The sequence below is a fragment of the Engraulis encrasicolus genome, chromosome 7 (assembly GCF_034702125.1).
Source record: "Engraulis encrasicolus isolate BLACKSEA-1 chromosome 7, IST_EnEncr_1.0, whole genome shotgun sequence".
In the NCBI taxonomy this organism is placed as follows: domain Eukaryota; kingdom Metazoa; phylum Chordata; class Actinopteri; order Clupeiformes; family Engraulidae; genus Engraulis; species Engraulis encrasicolus.
In genome coordinates, this window is record NC_085863.1 from 53,640,732 (window position 1) to 53,668,624 (window position 27,893).

At 44.4% G+C, this 27,893-nt stretch overlaps 1 protein-coding gene across 2 annotated transcripts; it reads right to left on the bottom strand.

Moving 5' to 3' along the window:
- Positions 1-382: 382 nt before the first annotated feature.
- Positions 383-27,849, bottom strand: LOC134453165 (dixin-like). 2 transcript variants are annotated; one of them, XM_063203986.1, is made up of 18 exons: positions 27,765-27,849; positions 27,158-27,253; positions 20,464-20,593; positions 19,504-19,629; positions 18,081-18,333; positions 17,112-17,231; positions 10,950-11,053; positions 10,275-10,477; positions 8,748-8,840; positions 7,887-7,940; positions 7,517-7,567; positions 7,305-7,409; positions 6,845-6,898; positions 6,482-6,574; positions 5,522-5,596; positions 4,173-4,232; positions 2,952-3,113; positions 383-2,675 (listed from the first exon to the last, which is right to left on the bottom strand). In XM_063203986.1, the coding sequence occupies exons 2-18, from the start codon at positions 27,194-27,196 to the stop codon at positions 2,559-2,561; spliced, it is 1,839 nt and encodes a 612-aa protein (XP_063060056.1). In that variant the 5' UTR covers positions 27,197-27,253; positions 27,765-27,849; the 3' UTR covers positions 383-2,558. The 2 variants fall into 2 exon arrangements, with proteins under 2 accessions (XP_063060056.1, XP_063060055.1); XM_063203985.1 differs by lacking the exons at positions 27,158-27,253; positions 27,765-27,849 and adding an exon at positions 24,657-24,889.
- Between the last annotated feature and the right edge of the window lie 44 nt (positions 27,850-27,893).

Below are 27,893 nucleotides of genomic sequence, written 5' to 3' on the forward strand. Positions count from 1 at the left end.
ATAACATCTACCCGTGTGATTTAAGGAATGTGTCTATTTGAGGGAAACTTTTCTTTATCCATTGTGTATTACCACCACATCCGAATAAAACAACATTGACCAGTGTGTGTGTTCAGATAGATTTACACATGATTTAGTTTGTTTTTCAATGCAGTGCCAGGGGGTTGTTTTGAGCTATTGTAATTCACTGGTCCAGCAGTTCTAATATGCAGTGTATTGCGTTTCGAGGTTCTCCATGCAACACTATGCTCATTCACCCAGACAAGAGATGTTAATAGAGATATTATACAGTACTATTGTGTTTGGAAATGGACTACACGCGTGCACGCATGCACGCTCGCGCGCACACACACACACACACACACAAGATTTCAAAGAAAAGTACAAACAAGAAAACATAATTTAATTATATTCAAATAAAATGTATTAACGCTCAACAAAGAGAATACACAAAATATACAAGTTTAATCTCCATTAAAATCCTTCTTTGTCCCACAAAAATTCCAACTGCACTGAAAAAGTGGTAACGTTTACAAAAAGTCTGGGAATGTACAAAACACAACTCAAATCATAATATCCATACCTGTGCCCATAAACAAAACATATGTCCCAGTGCAACATTATCAACATATTTACAAACAAAAACATAGTAGCAAAAAAATGTTTCATGAAAACATTCTTCCATAATTTCTGACCCAGGACCACAAACACAGGAGGTCCTGTGCATATAAGGCTTGGTGGGGCAAACCAGTGCATTCGAAAAAGACAAAGTACATAATAGTACATCACATTAAACTCAGCCTTGAGCTCAGGAGCCCAAATCAGGTGGAACGGAGCCAGAGGGAAACTGCTGTTGTCAGGGGAACACCCAGTGGAGTGTTGCACAGAGCAGCTAGTGTCTGTTTCGGATCTGATGCGGTGTAGCGGCCAATAAGTGTTTGTGGCTCCTTTCATTGTGTTTCCCCTGACTTGAATGGGCCTCAATGGACACATAAGGTCATGAGAACTATTTAGGGAACTCCATTACAGTTTGGCGCAAGAGTGATACAGAAGTGCTCCAAAGACCTCATGCTTAGACAAATTTGGTAATGGAGGAAAATTAAGTGACACATAGCCTTAAGTAAAGCCTTATGTCATGGATTTAATACAGTCATGACTACTGTCTTTCCTTATTACGTCATACTGACTTTATGCCTTGTCTCTATAAACACAATAGAAAAACCTATTATAAATGTAATGTCAAAAGAGGCATTACAAAGGACACCAACAGTGATTACATTTTAGGAATGTAGGAGAACAATGGGCGTGATTGACAGAGTATTGATTCAGCTATTAAAGAAAAAGACTGGGAGGCCAAGTCCCGACAACAGCAGTTCCTGAGTTCATTTACAATCCTGCAGAGTGGCCTAATGACTCAACCACAGTGGATGAACAGCAGACACACTGCAGCTGCCACACACACACACACACACACACACACACACACACACACACACACACACACACACACACACACACACACACACACACACACACACACACAGTCCAAACGCATCAATAGGCATTTCCACACTCGCACCCTCATCATCTCCGGGACGTAACTAACACTGCAGACAAATCTGTTTACATCGGATGTGAAAATAGACAAGCTCATTTCCTTCTTATTTCACACAGGTTAGTTTTCAGACCGAGCTGAGAGATGGCGGAAATGGGTTGTTTGCTTCGAAAATATCAAGTGCAGAATTATATTCATAGAAACCCAAAGTTAGCATGGGAGGCGCCGTTACTCAGAAGGAATAAACTAAAAGAAAAAATGGCAACAACAAAAAGTAGTATTCACAATTCTGCACTTTTAAATAAAAATGTGTAAACAAAAAAAAATGCTAAAAAGTTAGCCATGATAAAACATGTTAGTTAGCTTTAAAATTATCTTCAAATTCATGTAAATGGTACATGCAAAGAGTGGACTACCCATGTAACTGCACAGGTGCATCTATCTCACTATGTGGATTTATATGATATGGGTGCTTCACACCACCCATGTCTGTCTGTGTCCGCAGGTGTCAGCGTCACCTGGGGATGAAGAGGCTGAAGCGTCATGCGCTTGGCACTAGAAAAACATCATCACATGAATATGGCCATGCTTCAAGGAAAGCACTGAATGGTAAAGACACTGCCATGGTCTATTCAACAGCTTCATGCAAGCAGTGATACTGGAAGTGGAGAGGCTGGATTTTTTTTTACAGCGGAATGCCTGTGACCAGGCAAAACTGGGCACTGCTACGGAGCTGCATTAACCGACATGAAGGCTTATAATGTTGAACTCTCGGTGAACTAGTCCTCTAAGTCACCAACACAGTACGTATTGCCTTTTAAACCAGCAGGCAAAAAGATGGCAAAAAGAAAAACAGGGAACCAGAGTCCTGGTCAGACGCACTTCTTGCTGGGTTACTGGGCCTGTCTTCCCAGGGCTAGGCACTATTGTCCTTTGTTTAGCTCTGGACTCCTCTGAAAGACTCCCATACTTCCCATCTGTTTCATGAGCCCAGCCCAGTCCATCAGCCCGTGTGTGTGTGATAGAGCCCGTGTGCCAGGGAGCTCTTACTGGACCCTGAGGGCCACATGTCACCGTGGTCTGTAGGCGAAGCTTTACGTCCTGGAGATTTACCCCTGACCTGGAACAGAAAACAAAAACAATCCGACTGAGATGATTCATAAATGATAGCTTATGACTTTAAATATATTAACAATAAATTGTGCCTTTCTTGCACTATTCCCTACTACGCTGTCTGAACGCTATTCAGTATGACTATTCAAATTTCCTCCTAGACCACCATGCATCTATTCAGCGTGCCGTGCCCTTAGGACAAACATATTCACATCGGCAAAGTGTGTCTTATATACTGAATGACTGTAGTGATAATGATACAGGAGATATGGTGATGGCGCACCCTGCGGTCGTATCTGCGGCTGGTCTCCAGGGCGTAGAGGCGGTCCATGAGGCTGGCCACGCCCTGCTCCAGGGTGTCCAGGGTGTGCTGCTGGGGGTCGTGACCCCCGAAACTGCCCCTCAGGCTCCGCAGGGCATCCCGCACCAGATGCAGCTCCTCTGCCTGCGCACGTGCACACACCCGCACGCACGCACAATCACACACACACACACACACGCACACACACACACACATGCACACATATCAAGACAAAGAGTAAAGATGCACTGTGTGCATGTGTGTGTGTGTTTTCAACGTCCATTACAATCGACACCTACACTGAAGGTAGGTAAGAACAACACTGACTTTTTTTTACACACAATGATTGCTTTTCCATTCATACAGCAGGCTTCCATATAGAATGAGTCATTAATCATCCGCTGACAGATACAATTTCTTCTTAAATCAGCATAAAGAATGTGTCATTTATGTACACATAAAACTGCCTGTGCATGCAGAACATGTCTTTTATTGGAACAGGAATGAAAAGCCTGGTGAGTCATGTTTTGCAACTTGCAAACCAAAGCCACCCGATATGTTAGTTGATTGCACATACAGGTAATTCCAGCAACATAATGGGAGAATGAGGCAAATTGAGCAAATGCACCATATATGAGTGAATCCATGTTATTCGAAGACTTCCGTTCAGTCTATTAACCCTGAGCAGGCCAAGGTCATTAATGAGCTTACACATCCGCTAAACCACTTCATTAATGTTCATGCACTGCATCCACTAAGTGAAGTGTTCTTGTTGGCTTACGGTGTCATCTGTGTTTGTGTACACAGGGCCTCTATTCTCCATTGCAGCAGCTATGCCAAACAGACGCTAAGAGTGGACAGCAATAGCAGAACATGGCGTCTCCTTCTTTTATTGTAGCATACTGTACAACCTCAGTCACGAGGCAGAAAATCCTACGCAGGTCAGCTTTGCAACTGCCTCTTTGGACATTAAGTCAACTAACAGAATCCAGTAAAGGATGTCCAACACAGCTATTGCATTATGAAAAAAACCCATGATGTATAAAATGAGGTCATTTTCCCTCACCCCACGGTACGCTATAAAGTACTGTGCTACTGTTCCCAGACTTCCATCAACAATAGAAGCCACTCAAGGATGCCCAACTGAAGGGGATTCACTAATAAACACAAGAAGCTTGGTGAAATTAGGTCAGTGGCTCTCACCCCTTTGTATGGCGGAGGCGCGGACGTCGGGGAGTAGCCATTGTTGTGGGCCACGGGGACCTGCAAGTCACAAAGGAAATCACACAAAAGACCTTCACATCTCATGCAGCAGAACGCATGCCAAACACTTAAGGGAAATATTTGCTTGTCTCTTGTGTTGGGATGTTTATTCATTCGTTGCGGGCCCTCCAGCGCTCCCTGGCCTTCTTTTACAAACTAAAAAAAATCTTCAGATTCTGGCTTCATGCACTTATTTATTTATTTGAATATTTATTCAGTTTACCCTGAGGAGAAAAAATATATTTGTTCCATTTTGCCAAGGAGTGAAAACCCAATACAATTCAGCGGTCAAATAGCAATATCTAGAGAATTCTCATTGAAACAGAAGCGCCTAGCAATCATAAACTATATTATGCCGCAATCTACTGTAGGAATTTGCAACCAGGTTAACTTCCCAACAGCATCCACACGCATAAGTAGCCATTTTTCTTTACAGTGCATCCCTCCATAAGTAGCGAGGGTAGCAAGTGTTCCTTACATTGCACCCCTCCCTGGCAACCACAACACTGTATAGGAGGGGGTAAGTGCCTTCAAGGTGTCCTAATGTAAAGGGAACAGTATTAAAACATGTGCTTTGCATAATGGACTTGATTGCCTTGTCCTGTAGCTTTGTCAATGGGAGAGCCTGGCCAGCATTAACCCTAACATAATAACACTGCTGCGTATGCTTCTGGTGCATGCTGCTTGCAGTGCACCTTCAGAGCTTAGTCAGGTAGTGAGGTTGGATGGCCAAAGAGGATGGGGAGGAGGAGGAGGAGGAGGGGATTGGAGATGAAGAGTGGTTGGAGGTGGACAGAGGGGATGGAGAAGGAGAGAGTGGAGTGGAGCTGGACAGGGGGGCTGGATATGGAAAGTAGGTGGAGATGGAGAGGTGGGTTGGAGATTGAGTGGGAGATGGGGGGCTGGAGAGGTGGAGGAGGAGAGCAGCTGTAGAAAAAGAGCAGGTTTTGAGAACTTAGTGGTGGTTGGGTGGGCAGAGAGTGATGAACACTAGGTGGGGGGGGAGGGGGGGAGGTGGAGATGGAGAGGGCAGGATGATGAGATGGGGGTTGGTGAAGAGGAAGAAGAAGAGGAAGGTTGGAGATGGAGAAAGCAGGGTTTGGAAAGGAAAGAGGTGTGGATGGAGAAGAAGAGAGGAGGGTGGAGCAGGAGGGACGTGTGGGTGGTGATGATGATGAGGTGGGGGTTGGAGAAAGGAGAGAAGGGTTTTGAATAAGAAGTGATGGGGGTTGGGGAACTCTGTACTGGACTTGCTGAACTAAAGCGCTTGACTTTTACGCATGCAGTACCTCATCTGGGTCGTGACTGCTCATCAGCTCCTGCAGCATGCGCTCCTTGCGCTCTAGCTCCCTCTGTAGGCCCACCTGGGGAATGACAGGCACACCAGTCATGAGTTTGAAGACTACAGCAGAGTGCTGTGCTGCTGAATGGGTGTGATCATGATGAGTGCGCATTCGAAAGTTGTATCAGCAATGTGACATCAGCATACATCACTACTGTATTCTATTTATGGCAGTCCTAAAACAGAGTAGAAGCAGTGCATGCCTCCCATCTACACATTTAAAGCAGCACAGTATGGTTTGGGCAAGTGTAGTCCGTTACTGTGTCGGTCGGTTTGTTTTGTTTGAAGCTTTCCGAGCCTGTGTTGGCTTATGTTGCTGTCTTCAGCTATTGGACGGCAGTTGATTCTTGAACAGATGTCTTCCGAACGCGCCAGCTTTTAGCTGTAAATTCACTATACAGTATATTGCTGATACAGCAATTCAGGGCACATATGCTTGCTAAAGCAACTCCATACTAAGTAATAGTTTTTTTGTGGAGGAAAGAGAGCCACTGAGATGTTTCTGGAAACATTATATTCATGTTAAAAACATTATTCAGTATTGCTTTAAAACTTTAAAGATACAAGGAAACAGTATAAGGTTTTTTTGTGAACATATAGGTAAATTACAGTTGACCTCTTGTGCATGGGTATGTGTGTGTGTGTGTGTGTGTGTGTGTGTGTGTGTGTGTGTGTGTGTGTGTGTGTGTGTGTGTGTGTGTGTGTGTGTGTGAGTGAGCGAGAGAGATGGTGCTTTATGTGCCAGGGCATGGACTATGCCCAAGGGGACCATGAACTCTGTGTGTGTGTGTGTGTGTGTGTGTGTGTGTGTGTGTGTGTGTGTGTGTGTGTGTGTGTGTGTGTGTGTGTGTGTGTGTGTGTGTGTGTGTGTGTGTGTGTGTGTGTGTGTACATGGTTAGTACTGTACCTGCTGGTGAGTGGTGTCGGCCAGCTTCCTCAGGGCCTCATCCAGCTTGGTCTGCTGCTGTTGGAGGAGCCTGTCCTTCTGACCGAGTTCCTTCTATAAGAGGGGAGAGAGAGAGAGAGAGAGAGAGAGACAGAGACAGAGACAGAGAGAGAACAAACACATCAGCACATTATCCCCATCCCACCTCAGCAGACTCTCTCCTCACTGTTCTAGCCCATCTAAAAAAGGTGCCAAAAGACATTAACCTGCCGGCAGAGCCAGGCCGGGGAAGAAAAGCCCCCCTCCTCCGGCTGGAGTCAATGTCTCCCGGATTAAAATAGAACGGTTTAAGCGGTGGAGTTTTAGACGTGGACCCGAACTGACCTTGTAATCACTGAGTAGCCTACTGCGATCCTCCAGCTTCCGCTGCAGCTCCACCTAGAAGACGAAGAACAGTTAAGTGTTATGTAATCTGGCCGGCTCTATCAGGCCGTATATCGTAGAGAATTAGTGCACTGCAGTGTCTCCTCTCTAGAAATTATCTGTGGCAGCCAGTGTGGCCTGGCTGCTGGGAAGTCAGCTACTGTGGAATGGTGCGGTACAAAGTTCTAAGGCAATTACATAAATAAAGAAATGAACTTTTTTGAGACAACTTTTGAGTAGATGAACAGGCCAATTGACACACAAGTCTTAAAGTGTGGTGTGAAAATAAATGGCACTGCATTTACAGTAAATGGCGAGGCATGATGATGACTGGTCAGTGGTGCACCGCTGCCAAGTGCCAATGGGGGAAACGCTATACAAAACAGCTGAAATCCATTTTTAGTGAGAAGAATCAACTCACGTTTTGGCCAGTTAGCTCATCTCTGGCCATGGTGGCTCTTAGGAGTTCCTGTTTTAGTTGTAACACAGACGACTCTTGCACTGCCATCCTCTGCTGCAAGGCATCCTACAAAGAAAACAAAGACATGTATTAGACAGTCCTACGCAAATCATTACAGAAATGACTTATTTGATTTGGTGTTTAAAATATTCACGGCAGCCTATGAGACCTACCTTGACGCCAAGCAGGTTGCGGGCTTCTTGTTTGAACTTCGACAGCTCCCTCTGGTGGAGGAAAAGCAGAATTACTTGGATGGTTTTGGACACAAACCCCACTACCGTGTAAAAACAATACACAGCAAAGCAATTATCTCTTGTGGTCCAAGCTCTTAAAATGCAGACTTTGTTACTATTCAATGTATTTAGTTTAATGCATTTAGCTTAATGCATTTAGCACAAAGCAAATTACTGGCAAACGAAGGCCAAACCTGTTCCTTTTACTTAATCGAACACTAATGTAACAGGACAGGCTGTCCACAGGCAAGCCACAGACTTGGCGAGTAACGGCATTTAATCCTTTTAACAGTTTTCTCAGGAAACATACCTTAAGATCCTGGGTCTCCTCCATGCTTTGGTCCAGACGACTGCGAATGATGATCTACACGGCACGGTCAAAGAAACACAACACAAATTCTCTTAGCTCCTAATTGAGACAATTTTTTGCAAGCAGGCTTGAAGTACCCACTAACACGACTGAAGAGAGAATGCACCTCCACACAGGTTCCCACACAAGGAAAGAAAGAAAGAACGAACCAAGGGAACACAGTGCATGGACTCAGCAGCGGCACAGTGCGACTAGTGAATAGTTAGGAGGGTAAATGGATATGTGAGCTCCACCAAGACAAAGCAAAGTTCACCTGTGGGGGTAAACTGATCCCCCTCTACCCCCTCTGACACAACAGGCTGGGAGGGTGGGTGGAGACAGGTAGGGAGAGGAGAGGAGAGGGACACCTCACAGCAACAAGAGAAGGTTGCCCGGCACGCCCATCTGTGCTAACGTTATTCTCCAGCATGTTATGAAAAAATTGCACTCGGACCAGTGGTGTAGTAGGAAATTAAAAGATAGGGGGACTAAGGATAAGTTCATTGTTTCGAATGCTATTAAACAGCATTTTTTCCCATTTAATGAGCTGTGCTCGGAAACAACACTTACAAGTACATATAGTACATATTTACCCTCCTACTTAAGCACTAAGACCAAAAATATTGTTACTACCATCTAATAATTAAAACTTTTGTATGTCTTCACCATTCGTCATGAAGTAAAACAACAATAAATGCATGCAGTGCTTGACAAACAAACATGTCAGTGGATAACAATTATATTCTGATAGAATGTATGCAGACAGTGACAGAGGGGAAAAAAAGATATGCCGGACGGGTGGGCGGTCAGATGATATCGTACCAGCTGCTGCTCAGCGTTGTCCACTCCGTTGTCTGCCAGACCCAGCGAGACATCCTGCTCATCCTCTGGCAGGGAGCCATGCAGGAGCAGCGCCTACACAGCAGGACACACAAGTTCACACTCACACATCAGCAAAAACACAACACTATACCATGCAGGAGCAGCACCTACAAGACACACACACACACTCGCGCACACACACACACACACGCACACGCACACGCACGCACGCACACACGCACACAAACACACACGCACACACACAGATGCAGCTCCTCTGCCTGCGCATGTGCACACACACGCACACACGCACACACGCACACACACACACACACGCGCACACACGCACACACACAGCAAAAACACTACCCTATACTGTAGAGGCTAAGCTTGGATAGTGTCCAAGATATTTTTTATAATACTCTTTAACTATAATAATTTGTGGCATAATGCTCTGGTTCTGTAAATTCATGTCTTAGAACAGACATAATTGATTAATTAATCGAACAGTATTGGAAGAAAAAGAGCATTAGTTAAATAAAACTTTCATACATGTCTGATGATCTGCTCTGACTAAGACTGTCGCTACATTAAATATTACAGAGCTGGTATGAAATACCACCCAGACGTGCAGGCACACACATGCACAATATCTAGGCTAATGTACAGTATGTAGGTTATTATAAACAGGCCACTGTGATCTATTGTCTGGCTAATGCTATTTTTCCTTTCTGTTGCTACGGCGTTCACATTACACTTCCTATAGGTCATCAGTGTTTCCTGCAGAACATTTGTTAGTCAAGGAGCTGGGAGGGGGTTAGCCCGTATCACAGACGTAACTATCAAAAAAAGGTAGCTTATACCTTTTTTTGTTAAGTAATATAAAGAAATATTCAATCTTAATTTTTCAGGGGACTTAGTCAAAGTGGTAGGTATTCGTTGTCAAGGTGATCACCTTAAATGTAATTAATGGTTACTTTAGAGAAATTCATTGTCTCTCACCAGTCACCACTTCAAATTGGTTAATGTAAAACTTGAGGCAGTGCAAACCATAAGGGAGATTGTCGTTTCGCAATGTTCTGCAGCAGCAGTAAGCTACTACTAACTACTGTACACAAGGCTCGTTTGGCCACAAGGGTGCACAACAGTGCTGCATCTGAGCTGAGCCTTCCCCTAACCCTCTCTCTCTCACACCTGTAGGCTGGGCACCATGCACCACCCCTCCAACATCTCCCCTCCCTCCCTCCCCCTCTCCTCCCCTCCTCTGTCCTCCAACATCTCCCCTCCCTCCCTGCAGGCTGGACACTATGCACCACTCCTCTCCTCCCCTTCCCTCCTCTCACCTGACCTTCCCTGCCTCTCCCCTCCTCTCACCTGCAGGACAGACACCATGCGCCACTCCTCTCCTGTCCTCCTCTCCCCCCTCTCTCTTCTCCCCTCCCCTCCCTCTCCCCTGCAGGTTGGACCCCATGTGCCACTCCTCTTCCCCCCATTCCCTCTCTCCCCTCCTTCTCCTCATCCTCTCACCTGCAGGCTGGACACCATGCGCCGCGCCTCCTGCATCTCCTTCTCCAGCTGCTCCTGCTGGTCACACAGCTGCTCCTCCCACACGCAGCTCCCCACCGAGCCGTCCGGATGAGAGGAGCCATCGGGTCTGGAGGTGGGACCGTCGGGTCTAGAGGAGCCATCGGGGCCCTCGTCACCGCCCCGCCCCGACGTCACCTGATCGTCTGGAGACAGAGAGAGATAGGGGGACAATTACAGACACAGACATGCGAATTAACAGTGTTTTGCAGGTGAGCAGCTGTTTTCCTTTACAGCTTGTTTCCCATACACAACTCTCTGCCAGTCATACTGATGTTTTTGTTATCCACTCATCCAAGTTGCGAATCCATGTTCAAGCTTTCAATTATTCCATATCCCTACATCATTAAATGTATTTGCACTGGGGAAAAGAGTTGTTTCTAATGCCACTGCACATTAGCAACAAAAGGCAGTGTAGGCTACTCCATTCTAAAAAGATAGGGTAGACATTGAATAGGCATCTTAGTGATCTAATACGGGCATCTTTGTTTGGCCAAAATGATATAAACGGGCATAAATGATACAAATGAGTTGAAAGCAAGCCTAGCTGGCTAGTGTTGCAGCATATGGTGTCACACCAGCACAGCACACCCACCCACACACACAGTTAACAATCACCTGAGTTAATGGGCTCCCCAGCTTGGCTCCTGGCAGCCTCTCTCCTGTCCTCAGCCCCACTCTGGGGCTCCTTAATGCTCTGCGTGGGACTGGATGACCTCAGGCTGGTGAGAAGGGGGAACAAGACAACAGAAAACAACAGTTATAAATCACACAATGCCATATAAATGGGATTTGATCATTTAGAAATTATAGTTTAAAAAAAAACAGATCTTGTGTTTTCAAAAGACTGCTGCTTAACAAATAAAACTGTATTATTAACAAATGGAAACGTAATTGTATTACAAATCCAGCATGTTTTTTTCCCGCTGTATTACAAGAAGTGTGTAGCAGACACGACACCACAACACATAATGACAGTCTAACAGCATCAAGACTAGACGACAGAGACATCTAAATTAACATCAAATAGAGCTGGCAAAACAGACCATGAATAAACCAACAGTACAACAGAGAGAACAGTGACAAAACTAAGGTCTTCACTAGACGACACAGGGTTGTTGCCACAGCAACTAATAGAGAGGCCTGACAGGAAACGTGTCGGGACACAGTTATGCTGTTTGATCTGAGGATTTATCAATAATGCAAAACGGCCCCGACTCAAAGGCTCTTGCTTGCAGGTCAGCAGCTGCGATAAATTATGGAGGCTTCTCCAATGGGATGAGGACAGCAGAGCATGCAAGGCTACTGCTTGCTTGGCATGTCAGGCGTCTGCTAACAATCTGGTCATTAATGTCGTTGAGGATTGTCTTTGTGTAACACGAGAAAGCAGCTGGTGCAAATGAATGGGAGGTTTGGAAATAGTCTGGAAACATCACCAGTAAACACTGTGTTGGATGTGTCAGTCGTCACTGGTCAATGATGTGGGTATTCTACATACTGTACATGTAATAGGACCCTTTGAATGTTTCAATACCTGTTGCGATTTATCTGATGTCCCCTCACGTGCACGCATGTGCACACATGGGCTATGCTGACCAGTGGAAAATTAACTATTACGCAACACAGTTTGGTTCTGTTTCCGATCAATATGAACAGTGTTAACGCATTGTATGCCAGAGGCAGATTATGGCTGGATTTTTAATAACAAAGCTGTCCATGTGCCATTATGTATACCAAGAAGAAAAACAAGGATTAAATTACAGTCTTCTGGAAATATTTCACTGCAAACATACACTACCTTGAACAGTGCTGGAGGCCATGTAAATATAGAAACCTAAATGTAGGTACTCCTGGAGCAATGTATGTTTTATGTAGTTAATTACCAGTCTTATAGTTCCACTTCATTAATCAATACAAGGTAATTAAAAGTAAGCATTTTATTTATGCACTTACTGTAAATTACAAAGATGCAAAACACAAGGAAATTACACCTTCACATAGACTATGGACAACTTTGGCAGAAGGTTTCCAAATTGATTTTGCTGTGCAACCCTAGCTGTATGGATTTGGTGATGTGTGCAATAAAATATCAATTATGTACTTGTAGACGGACAAGAGAGATCCTTTACGTAAACCTGTTCAATATAGAGAATTATTGGTGGGCTAGGGTCTTTCAGCACTCTCCAGCCTTATATAGTCACCAGCAAGTACCCAAAGTCAGCATTTCATAAATATGCATGCAAAATAAAATATACATATTCAGAGCAGCAAAAAAGACCAGACAATGATTCCCTGGGCTCCCTATTTGTTTCTAATGCAAAAAGAAATGTCAAATGTAAATATCATTGTTAAGGGTTTACTACTGCATAAGGCTGAGAGTGACGGTGGCAAGTCTTTAATTGACTACCGAGACGCCAACATAAAGGATAGCTGGGTCTCCTCTACTTGACAAGGCTCATTAATCAACACAATCCTCCCTTAGTGAATCCTTGATTGCATAACAACACATCAGGGCTGCATTAGGACTGCTTGGGAAGCCCAGGGGGCTGTGTGTGGCATGGGCATGGGAGAACACTCCAGTCCATACCAGAGTGTGAATAGAGCAAGAACAGCCATTAGCTCACACTTAACTAATCAATACACGATTTATCCACAGAATAGGAGGAGTTACTTAGCGGTCTAAGCAGGTTGTATCTGAATTCGCTCCCACAGTGCTGGGAAGTTTCTGAGCTACTTCTCCTGGGTTATGGTGACTGCATTTGACAGCAGGGCCGATGTTCGCTTTGGCTGGGGCCCGTACACAGTAATATGACAGAGCTCCCCCTCCCAACCCCCAATGCATACAGTGTATAGAGCACCTAATTTCGAACCTCTCTCTCTCCCTGGGCCCGGGACAACTGACCCCTTTGTTCCCCTTGTCCCTGCTTTTGACAGCAGTGAGCTACCAATTTGCACTGAGCACAGACAGGATGAAACAGGCCAGCTGAGCTAAAAACCTGAAGGCAGTCTCCCATAAACTCACAGAGAACTCAACTCCCAAGAGTCCGCAGGCAGGGCTTTTTTTCTTCTTCCTGTGATCTTCCAAAAGCTTATCTGCATCTCCCAAGGCATTCCACTGAGGAGGGAGCCTCGTTTTGTTTCAGTTATCTCTAAACAGATCAGTAGCAAAAATTGAGGGTGTGTGTGCTATGGCCAAAATTACAGGAAATTCACTGGGAATGCTTAGCCGCTTCCTCGACCTAAACAATAAATCATTTTTACGAGCATGTCGCGCACACATGCAAAAACAGGCATTCACGCACACACACATGAATACACACTTAAAATGTGAAAAATAACATCATCGTACATTTTGTGCATCCCTCACAATCACCCTCCATGTAGTGACTAACAGATGACAAAAGCACAACAACTGACTCAAGAAAGACCCAGTACTGTTCCACTGTCCAGCACACGTCTGACAAAGATAGCACACACTGGGTTTCTGTATGTTCTGTAAAATGTGAGCACGTACAAACACTTCGTTAATAAAAAGCCAACAACCGCTCGATAACATCTCCCGTTTTGTCTGTCTGCTAACTGCTGCTCATCACGTGTTGTGTTCAACAGATACTTCCTGGTCTGCTACACTGCTCAGCTGATACAATCTCCAGTGTACTGACTCACAGTTGGACAGGTTAAGTGTTCTGGCAGAGAGATGAAATTAAACAGCTCCCCACCATTTGCTCAACACTGAGGCTTGATATGAAACCTCAAAATAATAATAAGTGCAAAAAAACATACAAACATATGCAGGTCAAATAGGATGAGTAATGCTTTACATTAAACCTTACCATTTGATTTGTTTGGCACCCATGCTGGCTTCGAAAAATCTAAACACAGTTCATCCACAGTTGCCTCTGGAGGAGCCTAATGTAAACCACTGGTGTGCTCGACTCCCATCATCTCTCCCCCCGGACACCCACAAGCCATAGCCCCCCCCCTCTTCCACCTCTGCCTCCACTGAAAGCAGCCCGGAGCAGGGGGCAGGTGGCACAGAGCAGCCCAGGAGGACGGAAAAAGCTGTGTGGAAGTTCAGAAACAGCAACAGCAGGAGCAACAGGAGGGGCGGCAGGATTCCCTCTCTGACCCCAGTCCCACCTCCTTTTCCTCAGTCTATCCGGCCAGTGTGTTTCCCCCCCACACACACACGACTAACAACTTGTCCATAAGCTACAGAAACAACCGGTGCTCCATTGCAAACCAGTGCTTGTTAAGAAGCTCCAGAATAGAGACAGCAATGTTCTACTCCAGTGAGACTACAGTAGAAGATGAGTCCTTTTTATGTTGCCCTCTGCCTCACGTCACATGTGATAGAGGTGTTTTCATCTCGCCCAGCAGTCTGACTCCTCTGGCTCCAACCTGAGGATCATGAAAGGCAGACCACCACCACTCTGTCATCCAGCCAGCTGCATCCTCTTCCCTCTTCTCTTCCCTCCTTTCTTCTCTTCCTCCCCTTCTTCTCTTCCTCCTGTTTTCAGCTCTCTACTGAGTTCATTAGATACCTTTCATTCTATTCGTCCACAGAGTCATGTTCGCACAGTAAAGCTGTCAGTGTGTTTTGGGTGAGAGAAGAACACACTGAGGTTGTGCTGTCAAGGCTCCTGTGCTTGCTCCTTTTTTTCTCTTTGCGAGGAAGATGGCTCAACCCTCTTGTTTTTTTCCCTCCCCCTTACCCAACCCCTTTCTCCTCCTCCTCTCTCCTCCATCCCCCTCTCATTCCTCTCCTCTGTCACAGACTGCTGTTGAGCTGCATGTATTGCTCTTCATGTGTGTAAGCTCTATGTGTACAGCATGTGTTTTCACCACATTGTCACTGTTACTTTCCTGCTTAGGGATAACTGGCAGTTCCTGTGTGTTTATTTATCCAACTATGCTTAAATTATTTGCTGCTGTTTCAGCAGCAGCAGCAGCGGTGGAGGCATATTTTTCCAAAACGCAGCTCTGCCGAAAAAGAAAAAAAACCCAGCTGCCCACAAATATGCGAGGGGGCTGAAGGCACACATATTTTTGTAGTTGTCACCGTTGCAGACATTGGTTTGCTTGTGTTTATCTAGGCCATTCCAAGATCTCACGGGCACTGCTTGGCTAGAAACAGAGGAGCCGTTTGTTTTATTATGCAACGCAACTGTAAAACGGTCTCAGCAGGTTGTCACATTTAACACTTTTGTTTAAGATTCCCAAATCACAAAAATGCACACAGGATACAATGCATTGTGCGACAAACAATGCAATAAAACAACATGTACAGCATGATACGATCTACTATGTGCAGAATAAGGAAGTTACGGTAAACTCCTCAAGAGTATTGCAGTGAAAGCTGATCAGCGGAATAAATGAGTGGTTCATCAACTCTTTGGTATAGCTAATTACTTGCTGTGTATTATATAAGAGAATCTTGCCTTTTTCCACACATTAGTTTTCTCAACCCACTGCAGCACAGAATGTGCATTTTGTAACACAAAAAACACACAAGACTAGATTAATTTGTTGCTCTTATTCTTGCAAAACAGGCATCTTTGCGCGTGTATTCTAGTCTTCTCTTCATTTTACTCATCTGACAACAGGGAAGCCGTGGGATGGCCTGACAGAGAAGGATTACGCAACAAGCCCCTTTCCTTCCCCTGGGAGGCGAGGGCTCTCCGGGCCGTGTCTTATCATCATCCATCTTCGCTATAAATGAGGACCATTTCTGCAAACGACTCAAAAAGCCGCCCTTGCCTGACCCCGGTGCTTTCGGAGCTCACAAGGCTCTGTCCGAATAAATGAAAACCCAGACAGTTATTTCCCGTCATCAAAAACAACATGCAGCCTTAAAAATATAGTCACTTATAAGATCCCCATTCCATGAGGACAAAAGGCTAGTACATCTCAGTGTCCTCATTAGAACAGTCTTGCCCCATGTTATTTTTACATGCTGTGCTCACAGGACTAAATCAAAAGAATCAAACATTTGTATCGAGACGCTTTAGGCCTTTGGTGTCTGGTGGAAACTCAAAAGAGGGAAGCCACCGAGAGAGAGGACACCACGGGATCTTAGGGCCACACCACAAATATCCAAATACACCACCATCCATGATTGGCCAGCATTGTTCTGGCCGCGTCTGGGTCGGACCTACAGGCCCTTGGGAGATGCTGGTAAAACGCAGAGGGACGTCACAGAAGTGCTGGCCTTGTGCTTCGAGACTGTCTCCTGACATTTTAAAACAATAACAGCGACTAGCCCAAATCGTTGTCCCGTGGCTATCACAGATACAAGTTGTCCTCAAAACTGCACAGAGACACTATTTTTGTTCAAGCATACAATAAACGGTCTACTGTTAAGTCATCAAACTCAAGCTACAACAGGACATGGGGCACACAAGCCTGTACACATCCAAGGCAAATATTGCGTGCTTTGCAATAATCATTACATGGCCCAAGGAGGTTGTGTTTCTCACATGTTTATCACTCTATCTGTTTGTACGTAAACATGATGACACAAAGTCACGAATGTATTGGTCTGAAAACTTATTGGTCTGAGATGTTGACAGTATGGATATTTTTTATTTATTTATTTATTTTTTACTGACGCAAGGTTATTATGGTGAAAATTAGTAAATTAGTTTCCTCACAACCACTTCGGAAAAAAATGTATACATTTGCAAGATATTTTTAATAGATTTGAACTGTAATGGTCTATTGTCCCCAAGTGCTTTTCTAGGTCCAAATGAAATGCAGAGGCATAAGACTGTTACATACCTGGGTGACTTGGCTTCTGACTCGTCCTCTGGCCCCTCTTTCTGGCCCTCGTACTGCTGCACCAGGGCCCTCACACTCCAGCAGGGGCTGTCAATCTCCTTGGAAACAAGATTGCCTTGGCTGCAAAAGAGTCAGGAGGGTCATTATTCATCAGCGTGTTATAGACAGGAAGGCTTAAAGAAACGATTCTTTAAGCCACTCGTACACACATCGCTTACTTCTTTACACCAACACACTACTGTCACAGCATTGTGCAACTTAGTTCACATTTCGGTTTAAGTATTGGAAACAAGTCTACTTTGTGAACATTCTAACGCAGGCATGTGTAATGCGGAGTTAAGATGATGTAGGAGTTGATCATTTTGTCATTCGCAACTGACGGCTTATAAATGTAGTTGGACATATATTACATTAATCTTGCATCCTTCAGACAAGTGCTTACACATGTCTGTTGCTTGTAATCCGAGCATGCAGCATATTCATACAGGACTGCATAATGAAAGACAGGCAGATGGCCACAGCTTAGCTGAAATCTGAACTAATATGTCCTGATATGTCCCCTTAAAACGAGACCTAGCAATCACCCCTCTGGAGTAATCCACAGAGTTCAAGTGGGTGAATTAAACGCTGAGTTGTCAAGGATATTCAGCTTAACACTAAGTATGTATCTGTGGCAGGTAGATTATTACAGCTTTAAGTGCTCTGAACAGAAATGTGCAGTTTTCTGTGTTGTACTTGCACACTAGCAAGTTGGAGTGGAGTTCCATATGAATTGCGACAAAAAAGTGTCTTTTGAGAAAGACACACATTTAGGTAGCCGATTTCTTGTCTCCTTAGGGGGAATTCATCCACATTTTTCTATACATTGTTGTGACTTGCTTTGCAATTTTCTAAATGTTAAGTGTCTGGCATTCATCCATGTTCATGTTCATCCAGGTGAACTGAAGAGAGGGAGAGGTGTGTGCTCACCTGTTCCACTCTTGCCTCAGGTGCAGCAAGGAGCGGCCCGAGCGGGAGGCGTCTTGCCGGGCAGCCGCCAGCGCGGCCACAGCGTTCTGGGCCATCGCCGTGGTGGAGTGAGGCCTGTGGTTGGGCGACGACCCCATGAAGCCCCGCCCCGCAGACGACCCGGACCTGTGACTGGCTGAGGCCGAGGGCTTGAAGTGGGCCGCCAGGGCCAGAATCAGTCTCATGGCGGACTTGAGGTTCCCCTCCACGATATCTGGATGGATTGAACAGCATCAGCACAAATTACTCATTCACTACAAATTATTAATTCACTGAAGTGGCATATGGATAGTAAAACAATGAATCTTTGGCTAATTTTATTTTTTCTGTATTTTTCACAATATAGTTTTCTTCACTGTATTAGGAGAGTACATTTAAGAGTGGAACAAAAATGAGTGAGAGAGAGAGAGATGGGGTAGGGTTGGGAAAAGCCCTCAAACTGTGCCAACGGGTCCCCATTAGCCTGGAAAAACCCATGCTGCTTTGCGAAATCGTTCTGATCTGAAGGGCAGCATGGGTTCTATCCCTCAGCGAGGGTTCCAGATCTTGGGCTCCAATCGGAGAGCGGGGAGGGTTTGACAGGATGATGACTGCACTTTGTTTGAATAGATAAAACTAACACAATTGGCTATGGGCTATGTACATGCCAAATGACACATTCGTAACGCAATAATAAATAGCCATGAGCAGCTACACCTTTCCTACGAAAAATTGCATATAGGTATTAGGTAGCCTCCACTATCTCACTTGTGAGATCGTGTAGTGCTAACCAGGCAAGGTCCCCATGGACAACTGTCTGTATTGGATATGAAGTAAGCACGCCACAGCACCCCCTTTATCAATCTCATCTTATCTTATCCTCCCTCTTATGCTTTGGCTTGTTTTACAGGACCAAAATGAAACTTGTAGTCTGAGAGTCCCTCAACCATGAACCTTAAACTTGTTTTAGAGCAAGGCATTGGGACTTGAGATTTCACTCTCCAATATCTGAAAGGATAAAACAGCATCAGCGCAAATTACTTTCACTAAAATTGACTTGTCACAGAGAGTGAGATGCAGAGATAGTGCAAGTATGGACCTTTAGCTTGTTCTAAAGTTGCTCTGTAAACAGATATAAAACAATGTGCTTCCTTAGACACAAGAATAGAGGTAGTACATCCAAATGTCACCGATAATAATACGACCATTGCAAATACACATTCTGACAGCAAGCAGAAGGCAGCCATTTCACAGACGTTAAAGAATACAAAGCCTTGAAAGCAGATGCTATGTAAACGGCTGTTTACGATCCATCGTAAAGCACTTTTATGACCATTACTGACTATCTAAATCATCAGAACAAGCAATGATTTCGACAGAAACCACCCACAGGAGGGTGACAAACCTCTGGCTGAAGTCTGTGGCATGCGTATCCGCTTGGAGGCCATGAACTGGAGGACCCGCTCCACGTTCTGCTTCTTCTCCTGGGTGTCATGGGGAGTGTAGTGGATCCCATCCAGGAGCTCCCCAGCTAACGTGACATTATAGAGTAATGTATTACGTAATTATAAAGTCATGAATTTATAATTAATGTCTTCATTACACACTTTATAGAGAATGGTTATTACATATGCATTATAGAAGTAATACAGTGGGGCCACACTGGATGTGTTTATCTGCCATAACAATTAGCTTGCGCTATAAAGCTGCATTTTCACACACATCGCTACTAAACAATAAACAAGTCAATACAAGTCAATAAACCGCGATGCAAGTGCTGAACAGGCGAGGAGAGCACCAGTCATGCACTGTGGGTGTATTCCCAGATAAAACATATTTTTACTTTGCGCGATATGTTTAAGCGAGTAACCAATTGGAATACAGGGTTCGGCTTTTTTGAGTTTGACAGTTAACTTCTTGCTTTTGCAGTGGAAGTTAAATCTGTGGGAACGTTAACACACGTTCCACGAGTAATGAGCAAGTGAGCTAGAAGTGAGAAGCTAGTAGTGAGGTGTGTGAAGATTAACTAATGGAACTGGCTGTGCCAGACACCACAATGCTCTTTTCAAAGTATTTATGACACACAACTTGACTTTATGTAACTTAACGCATCCAATGTAGCCCCACGGAAAACAGTCCTTCTACTTCATGGCTTCTGATATTAAAACACATACTGAAAAATGCTACAGTAAGAGCTGACAGAGAGAGAGAGAGAGAGAGAGAGAGAGAGAGAGAGAGAGAGAGAGAGTAAGTACGTAAGTAGTGTAAGTGGATCTTATAACTATACACTAACTAACACTAATGAATGAGGCTGAAAAACACACCATGACAGCAGTACAATGTATACACTGGGGGCTAAACGTACCCACGATCTCGATGAGGTATGCGAGCACCACTCCATCTCTGAGGTCCTGTCGCAGGTCACTGACGGGCTTTATGCCGGGCTTCTTGCGCAGCTGTGCGTTCACCCAGGACACATATGTCGCCACTTGCGGCTGAAACAGATGTCAAGTTGGCACAGCACGGTTGATGGCTATCAATACAGCTATTCACAGTTATTACCGCTTTATACACATTGATATTGACCTCTGCTCACACAATGTGATCTCATCTCAGACAGTCCAAACTGCTCAAGCTATTTTAGGCAAGGCAAGCCAGTTTATTTGTATAGTGCATTCTATACATAAGCAACTCAATCCGCATCACAAAAAATCTCAGCAGCAATTTAATGTGCATCACAATAAAACCAAACCAAACAAAAAGTGTAGGGTCATCTTTCTCAAACTTAATGAAGCTTGTGAAGACTCTTCTTTTCCCTTTTCATCCTTATCAAAACAAAACTTACGTCATCAAAAATCATTCTGAGTTACACACATTTAGAACGCTTATGTATTCTGTTACTAAATGTCAATGTGAAGTACTCCTTGTCTTCACAAAAGCATGGCATACAACTTAAATTCAGCATGATTCAGATCTTCATATCAGTAAAACTAGGTAATTCTTTGGAATTCTATGAAAAGTAGAATATAGCTGACAACAGCAGTAGCAGCAAATGTACAAACAGATGTTCCAGCTCCTCTATCAGTTTTCGTTCTGACAAAAGCATTGTTTTGTTTTTGTTTGCACATGCCCGGGGCTATTTACTCATCATCATTAGTAATGATCTTTAAATCACTGCGCATACTTATCAGCTGACAATGTGCTGACAGTGCAAACAATTGGTTGATATCTCTGTCACACATGCACAAATTTGACTGTTATCTCTATCTCATAAATACACAAACACACACACAGACACACTATTTCAGCTGTTCTGTGACATACAGTGTGGTACACACAAACGGCACAGTTCCATTGCAGCCAGTTGGGCAGTCCTACTCCTCTGCTGTCCATGTCCCAGTGGCCGCCGCTTGGATGGCACCTTTTAAAGGAGCTTTGCCAATCAGCATCCCAGGGGCAACCCCTCCTGACAGGCCTAATCCACCCCTCTTTCACCCTCGCCAGGGCGTGCCCGCCGCCGTGGGCCGCTCTGGGCAAACAGAGATTACAGGGACTCTGCCTTTCACTGGACCGCCACAATGGCAGAGATCAGCGGCCGGCACCCACACTTCCTACTGCTGTGCAATGCTATTGTGCCTGTGGGCCTCACCGCGTCAGTTATGCCCTGTCCAGAGAGAGAGAGAGAGAGAGAGAGAGAGAGAGAGAGAGAGAGAGAGAGAGAGAGAGAGAAACAGACAGAGAGAGAGAGAGAGACAGACAGAGAGACAGAGATAGAGAGAGCCAGACAGATAGACCAGACAGAGAGAGATAAAGAAAGAGACAGGCAGACCGACATACAGACAGACAGGCAAACAGAGAGCAAGATGGGATAGGATGGGATGGGAACTAGAGAGTAGTGCAATCTGGGCTTTGTTCCCTTCTGACAGGTCTGAGGTGCAGCAGATGAGTGAAGACTCTGATGTGACTGGTCTGGTCTCCACAGCGATGCTCCATATAAAAGCCACAGCTACACCTAACTGACAAGCTACAGTTTAAGATGTAGGCCTACTTTATACATGAAAGCTAGTCATATTGTGCCAACTCATTTCACAAGTTTATGAGGAAGTGAACATGCATAGCATTCAACAGAGACGAGTATAAATACTGAAATAACTATAATAAGGCATGATGAAAGCTGACTATTAACAATTCCTAAGTGATTGTCTTCTCGTCTACAGTGGAGACTAGAGGTGCACCGAAAATGCGGCCGCAGAAAATATTCGGCCGAAAACGAAAAAAAAGACACTTTCGGTTTTCGGCCAAAAGCCAATTGAGTGGCCGAATCGGAGGCCGAATCGAAAATGAATTGAAAATGGGCATTAATTAAACTAATTTCAGTTCTACTCTAACATTTGAAGACTTCAAATACACATTTATTTTCTTTCAAAAACATGTCAAAACATTTATTGTAAACCGTAGATTTAACCAATATTTAAAAATTGTGAAAAACCTAACTTTTGATAACTTTTGACTGAATTATAATATTCGGTTTCGGAATTTGGCCAAGTGATTAATTATTAATCGTTTCGGTTTCGGCCTCACATTTTCATTTCGGTGCACCTCTAGTGGAGACGTACAAGCTGACTGACCCAGCTCCAGACTGTGACCAGTTTCCTCGAGCCACTGCCCTGCCTTAACCAATCGAGGAGAGCTTTGACAACCATTAAACAACCCCAATCAAATCAATTAAGCTCTAAAAATGGCTCTACAAAGCCCACGTTCTATCGCTGTGACTATTTGTTTTCCCCCAAGCATAAAGATGGTGGTTACCATCAAACTGCTAAAACAATTTTGGCCAGGGGCTCCATTCTGTGCGGTCTGAGGTATATCTGTCACATTTGAACTCACGGAGCCTCAGAATGCTTGCAGCCCCTCACCCCCAGGCTCTCACTCTCACACACATACACACACGCACGCACTTCCCCCCTCTCCCCGAGGGATGGCCCCAACACTGGTCCTATTCAGCCCGAGGACTATATGGCTACGCCGCTGGCCTAGTTGTTGGCCCCTGTGGGAAGGTCGGCGGGCCTGGTGCTGTGCTGTGCTCTGCGAGCTGGAATGAATGGGCAGGCAGGAACTGTCTGTTCCCACGGCGACCCCTCGTCTGCCAATCACACGCCCGCACACTCGCTCACTCATTCATTCATCCATGTGCTTATGCTGCTTGCTGCTGCTGTACTCTCTTGCCGTACGTGCATTACAAGGGTATTGTCTCAGCACACAAACAAGCACAACCTACAGTACATTCAGCCAGCCAGTGCACTCTTCAGGTTTAAAGCGTTGGCTCAGCAAGTAGAGTCTGCACAGTCTGCTAAAAAATCCCGTAGGATGCTGCTGCACACCATACTCCGAGTGTGCAGGCCTTTCATGTTACTGTTATAATAACAAATCTCTTCACTGTGCCTGGGTGCAGACTTTTGATGAAGCATGAAAACCAAGGCATGTGTGACTACATGTGCATTACATTATATTTCCTTAGCTGTTGCTGTTATCAAAAACAAACAGTTTATTTTACCACAGGGTTTTGGTTACACAGGACAAGTGTGGAGTTTGGTGCCTGTCTCAAGGGCAGTTCAGCCATGGATGAAGGTGCAGCGACATGACACATTTCTCCCATTGATAACGGTGGGATTCAAACCTGCAACCCTCTGGTAACAAACCTGACTCCGCGACCATTATGCAACAGCTGCTACAAATAAACCAACTAGCAACAGCTGTACAGCAGCTCCACAGCTACAACCACTATCAGTCACAGCTGTCACTGATAACTAATAGCTAGTTCCACTTTCATGCAATTCCACTGAGTAGTAGAGCACCATACGCATTAGATTACATTTTTTAAGTAGAGTATAATTAACTTATTGTCAAATACAGACAGCTGGGCACCACTTTGCTGGGAAACATTGTTAGTAACAACTCAGTTACCACCAGTATTACTCGATTAAGCGCCACCACAACCACATTATGGCAGGCTGCTGTCACTCTCTGGGACGTTCAGTGTTACATTTATGACAAAAGTGTGTGTGTGTGTGTGTGTGTGTGTGTGTGTGTGTGTGTGTGTGTGTGTGTGTGTGTGTGTGTCGACAGTAGTGTTTTGCAATTAGGTTAAAATGAAGCAATCGTCCAGTCAGATCCTCACACAAGAGAATTTGTGCAAACTGGCTATACATCCGCTCCACAAATCCCACTAACTCTTCTTACCTACATTCACCTTAATTGTCGAATTGGTCTATCCTATTTTCCACTGAGTAGTTATTCAACACCACATCGATACTGTACAATGTGAACACGTTACAGTTTCCTGTCCAGAGCAACAACAGAAGCTTGGCAAGTTGCTTCACCGCTACAGAACAACAATAAAACATCCGCTGCAGTCTGAAGTAACGGCAACATTGTAACCGACGGCAACATTGTAACGACAGCATGTTGGCTAACTTGAAAAAAACTTATAAACAATTATCTGTTTACGTCATCTAGCGCGGACAAAGCGGGTTATGAATGACAAACCGTGCATCATACCTCACTGAAACCCTCCTGCAGAACCTCTAGCAGATTTCCCTTTGATAAGGATGCAATCATTCTTCTGCATTCACATTAGATCATTCGCGAGAGTAACAGAGACGGCGAACGGGCAACACTACCAGCCGGTTTAGTCATCGAGGTGTGCGGTGGTGAGGCACACAAAGAGAGGTGGAAGCAACACCTCAAGCCAACGGGATGACCATATGGGCAACCCCCGTTAGCTTGCTCGATGCGTGTAACTGGATACATACGAGGTGGACCAGGCGCGGATGGAAGTGACGCGCATGCGTCAAATGTAGTTACATCTCTCTGTTGTTATAGCTACAACTCAGCAGCACTCAAATCGCACCGGGAAGCTTAAATTATTATGTTGACACTTCGATCATATAATCCCCCCCCCTATTCAGTCAACATAACAAGCTGTTCCAAAGACTTGTTGAACAATTGATGTAGTGCACATTAACATTGAACACTGATTACTTTGGTCTCCATGAGTATCTGAGTGACTGATCTTGATAATATTCTACCAAGTCAGCTTGATCGGGGTAATGACCAATGACCAATATGAAAATGACGAGGAAGTAGACAGAAGTGGCTTGCTACTAAACGTGTGCTAAAGGATCGACGCACTGAGGAAGAAAAAAAAAAGCACCACATCCTCCCTACCCGGTGTCAGCTTCCTGCTTCAACCTCACACACACGCTGTGGTAGGGCTGTTTATAACACTGTCTCAACCAGGGGGTGTGGTAATATAGTGGTGAAAACATGAACTGGGTAAAGTACTTGGTGATCACTGTGTGTGTGTGTGTGTGTGTGTGTGTGTGTGTGTGTGTGTGTGTGTGTGTGTGTGTGTGTGTGTGTGTGTGTGTACCCGCGCGCGTGTGTGTGTGTGTGTGTGTGTGTGTGTGTGTGTGTGTGTGTGTGTGTGTGTGTGTGTGTGTGTGTGTGTGTGTGTGTGTGTGTGTGTGAAGAACTGCGCAAGGCAAACAACTTCTCTTCAATTCATTCTGGACGTGTTACATTAGACTGGTTTTCTCTAGCAAATGATCAGTGTGATACATTGGGGGGCGTCATCAATCATTCACCCAATACACCTGATCTGATATTAGTCATTGAACAGAATAAATCCATTATTCTGGTAGAAATTGGTTGTTGTTCTGACAGCTACATGGAGACGTGCTTTTCCTCCAAAATATTGAAATATCAACTATTGTGCGGTGCACTACACAACTGTGGCGACCCCTGTGAAATGATAACATTAATCTTTGGTAGTTTGGGCCATGTACATAAAATGTGTGCGTAGCTTACAGATCTGTGGACTCCCTAAACAGGCAAAAAGATTGACCAATTTTTGCTCAGTATCCAGCATAATTGGGACGCTCTTAGATTGGAGACGGAGGTGCCACATGTATCCTTAGGACACTCCGTGAGCAGTTTCTTTTAGTTTTGTGCTATGATAAACGTCTATCTGTCAATCCAAATAAAGAAGTTAACTGTGTGTGTGTGTGTGTGTGTGTGTGTGTGTGTGTGTGTGTGTGGGTAGAACAATAACAAGGATTAGTATAAAGGGCAATCAATGCACAGATTAAATATCAATGATGTAGCATGGTTTTGGGATGTTAAATGTATATTTGCTCCATAAACTGTCAAATGTTTTATAAAATACTTTTGACTTAGAAGAAGATAGCACTGAAACGCTAGTTATGTTGCACCAAAAGAGGAAAAAAAAAATCTTGAATGCCCGAATCATCTCTGGCCTAGAAGTGGACCAGCCTGAATAGTAATGCACTCTGATAATAGGTGGATAATAGTATAATGCACTGATATAATAGTAATGCACCCAGAGGAGGTGAATAAGCTCAATTTCTGAATTTTGACATGAGTTAACCCATGTTTCCTGGCTCTAGTGGTGGGGCGCTGAGCTGCTACGCCGGTGACCCTGGTTCGATTCTGGCCTGTGTCCTTTGCCGAACCTTCCCCATCTCGTTCTCCCCACTCGTTTCCTGTCCAATCTCTCACTGTCCTAATACCTATCATAAATAGACCAATATATAATATGCATGTCTCCTTGAGGCCTTACATTCCACTAGAACCCTGGTCTCAACACACATAAATATGTTACATCATTTTGCATTAAACTCAGGGAGTGCAGGAAGGCAATACATGAAGATAACATGGTGCCCATATGAAGAACAGAAAATGATTTGAGCAATGCCTGGGGGATCATGAGACTAATCAGGTTAAGAGGTAGCCTAGTTTAATCCAGGAGGACCTACTAATATGACTCACATACGTGTTATAGCACAATATGGGTTCCTTCCCAATAATGTTAAAATTATTAATAACATACACCTGTAGGACAATACACTGAAACACATTTTATTCACCATAACTCAATAAAATACATGCGGTTAAAATTAACCGATGAAAGGATAGTCATTGTTCACATTTCATAACTGCTATTGACAACATTCAATTAAGATGTTGAAATTACTTACCGAATCCTTTAATGAGGTCCTTGGTCCAATCGAGGCCATCTATTCGCGGTGTCTTCGGAGGCCTTTTCTTCAGAAGATGAATAATGTCATCGCCTGCTGGTCAATTTACGAGGTATGAAACACTAATTCATCCACACTTGCTCACTATTCAAGGTTGTGCTGTGCGGCGCACTTGATGTTTGGTCGATCAAAACACCACGTTTTGGAATGACTGATTACAAACAAATTTACAAGAACTAGCCAAACTTCGCTAACTTTCTACGCACGGATCATCCAGCAGTACGGTTTTGTCCCACTGCTACGCTAGCTTTTGTGATGAGGCTGCAAACGTGAGAATTCACAGCTGGGCTTAATTATACATGCACCACAAATCAATTGACAAATGCTCATCGTCCCACTTGCTGCTAGAACTGTATGCCTACCCATTACAGCACACTTTTTGCTAGCTGTAAAACGGTCGATCATGGAAAAGAAAGTTTCATTTGATTTGCAAGTTAGCCACCATGGTGTGTAGCCCACTGACATAGTGGGCAGATTAATATCATAAGTAGCTTAAAGATATCGACCTACAAAGATGAGTGAGGAAGCTAGTAGCAATATAGCTTACCTAATGATTTCTCTGACGAAAAACAGAATCGTTCGTAGACCTCAGAAGAACACAATAGTTGGAGCCTTTTCAATCTCAGGCCCACAGTGAAGGAAAGCAAGCACATGGTATTGTTACTTCGTAACCATA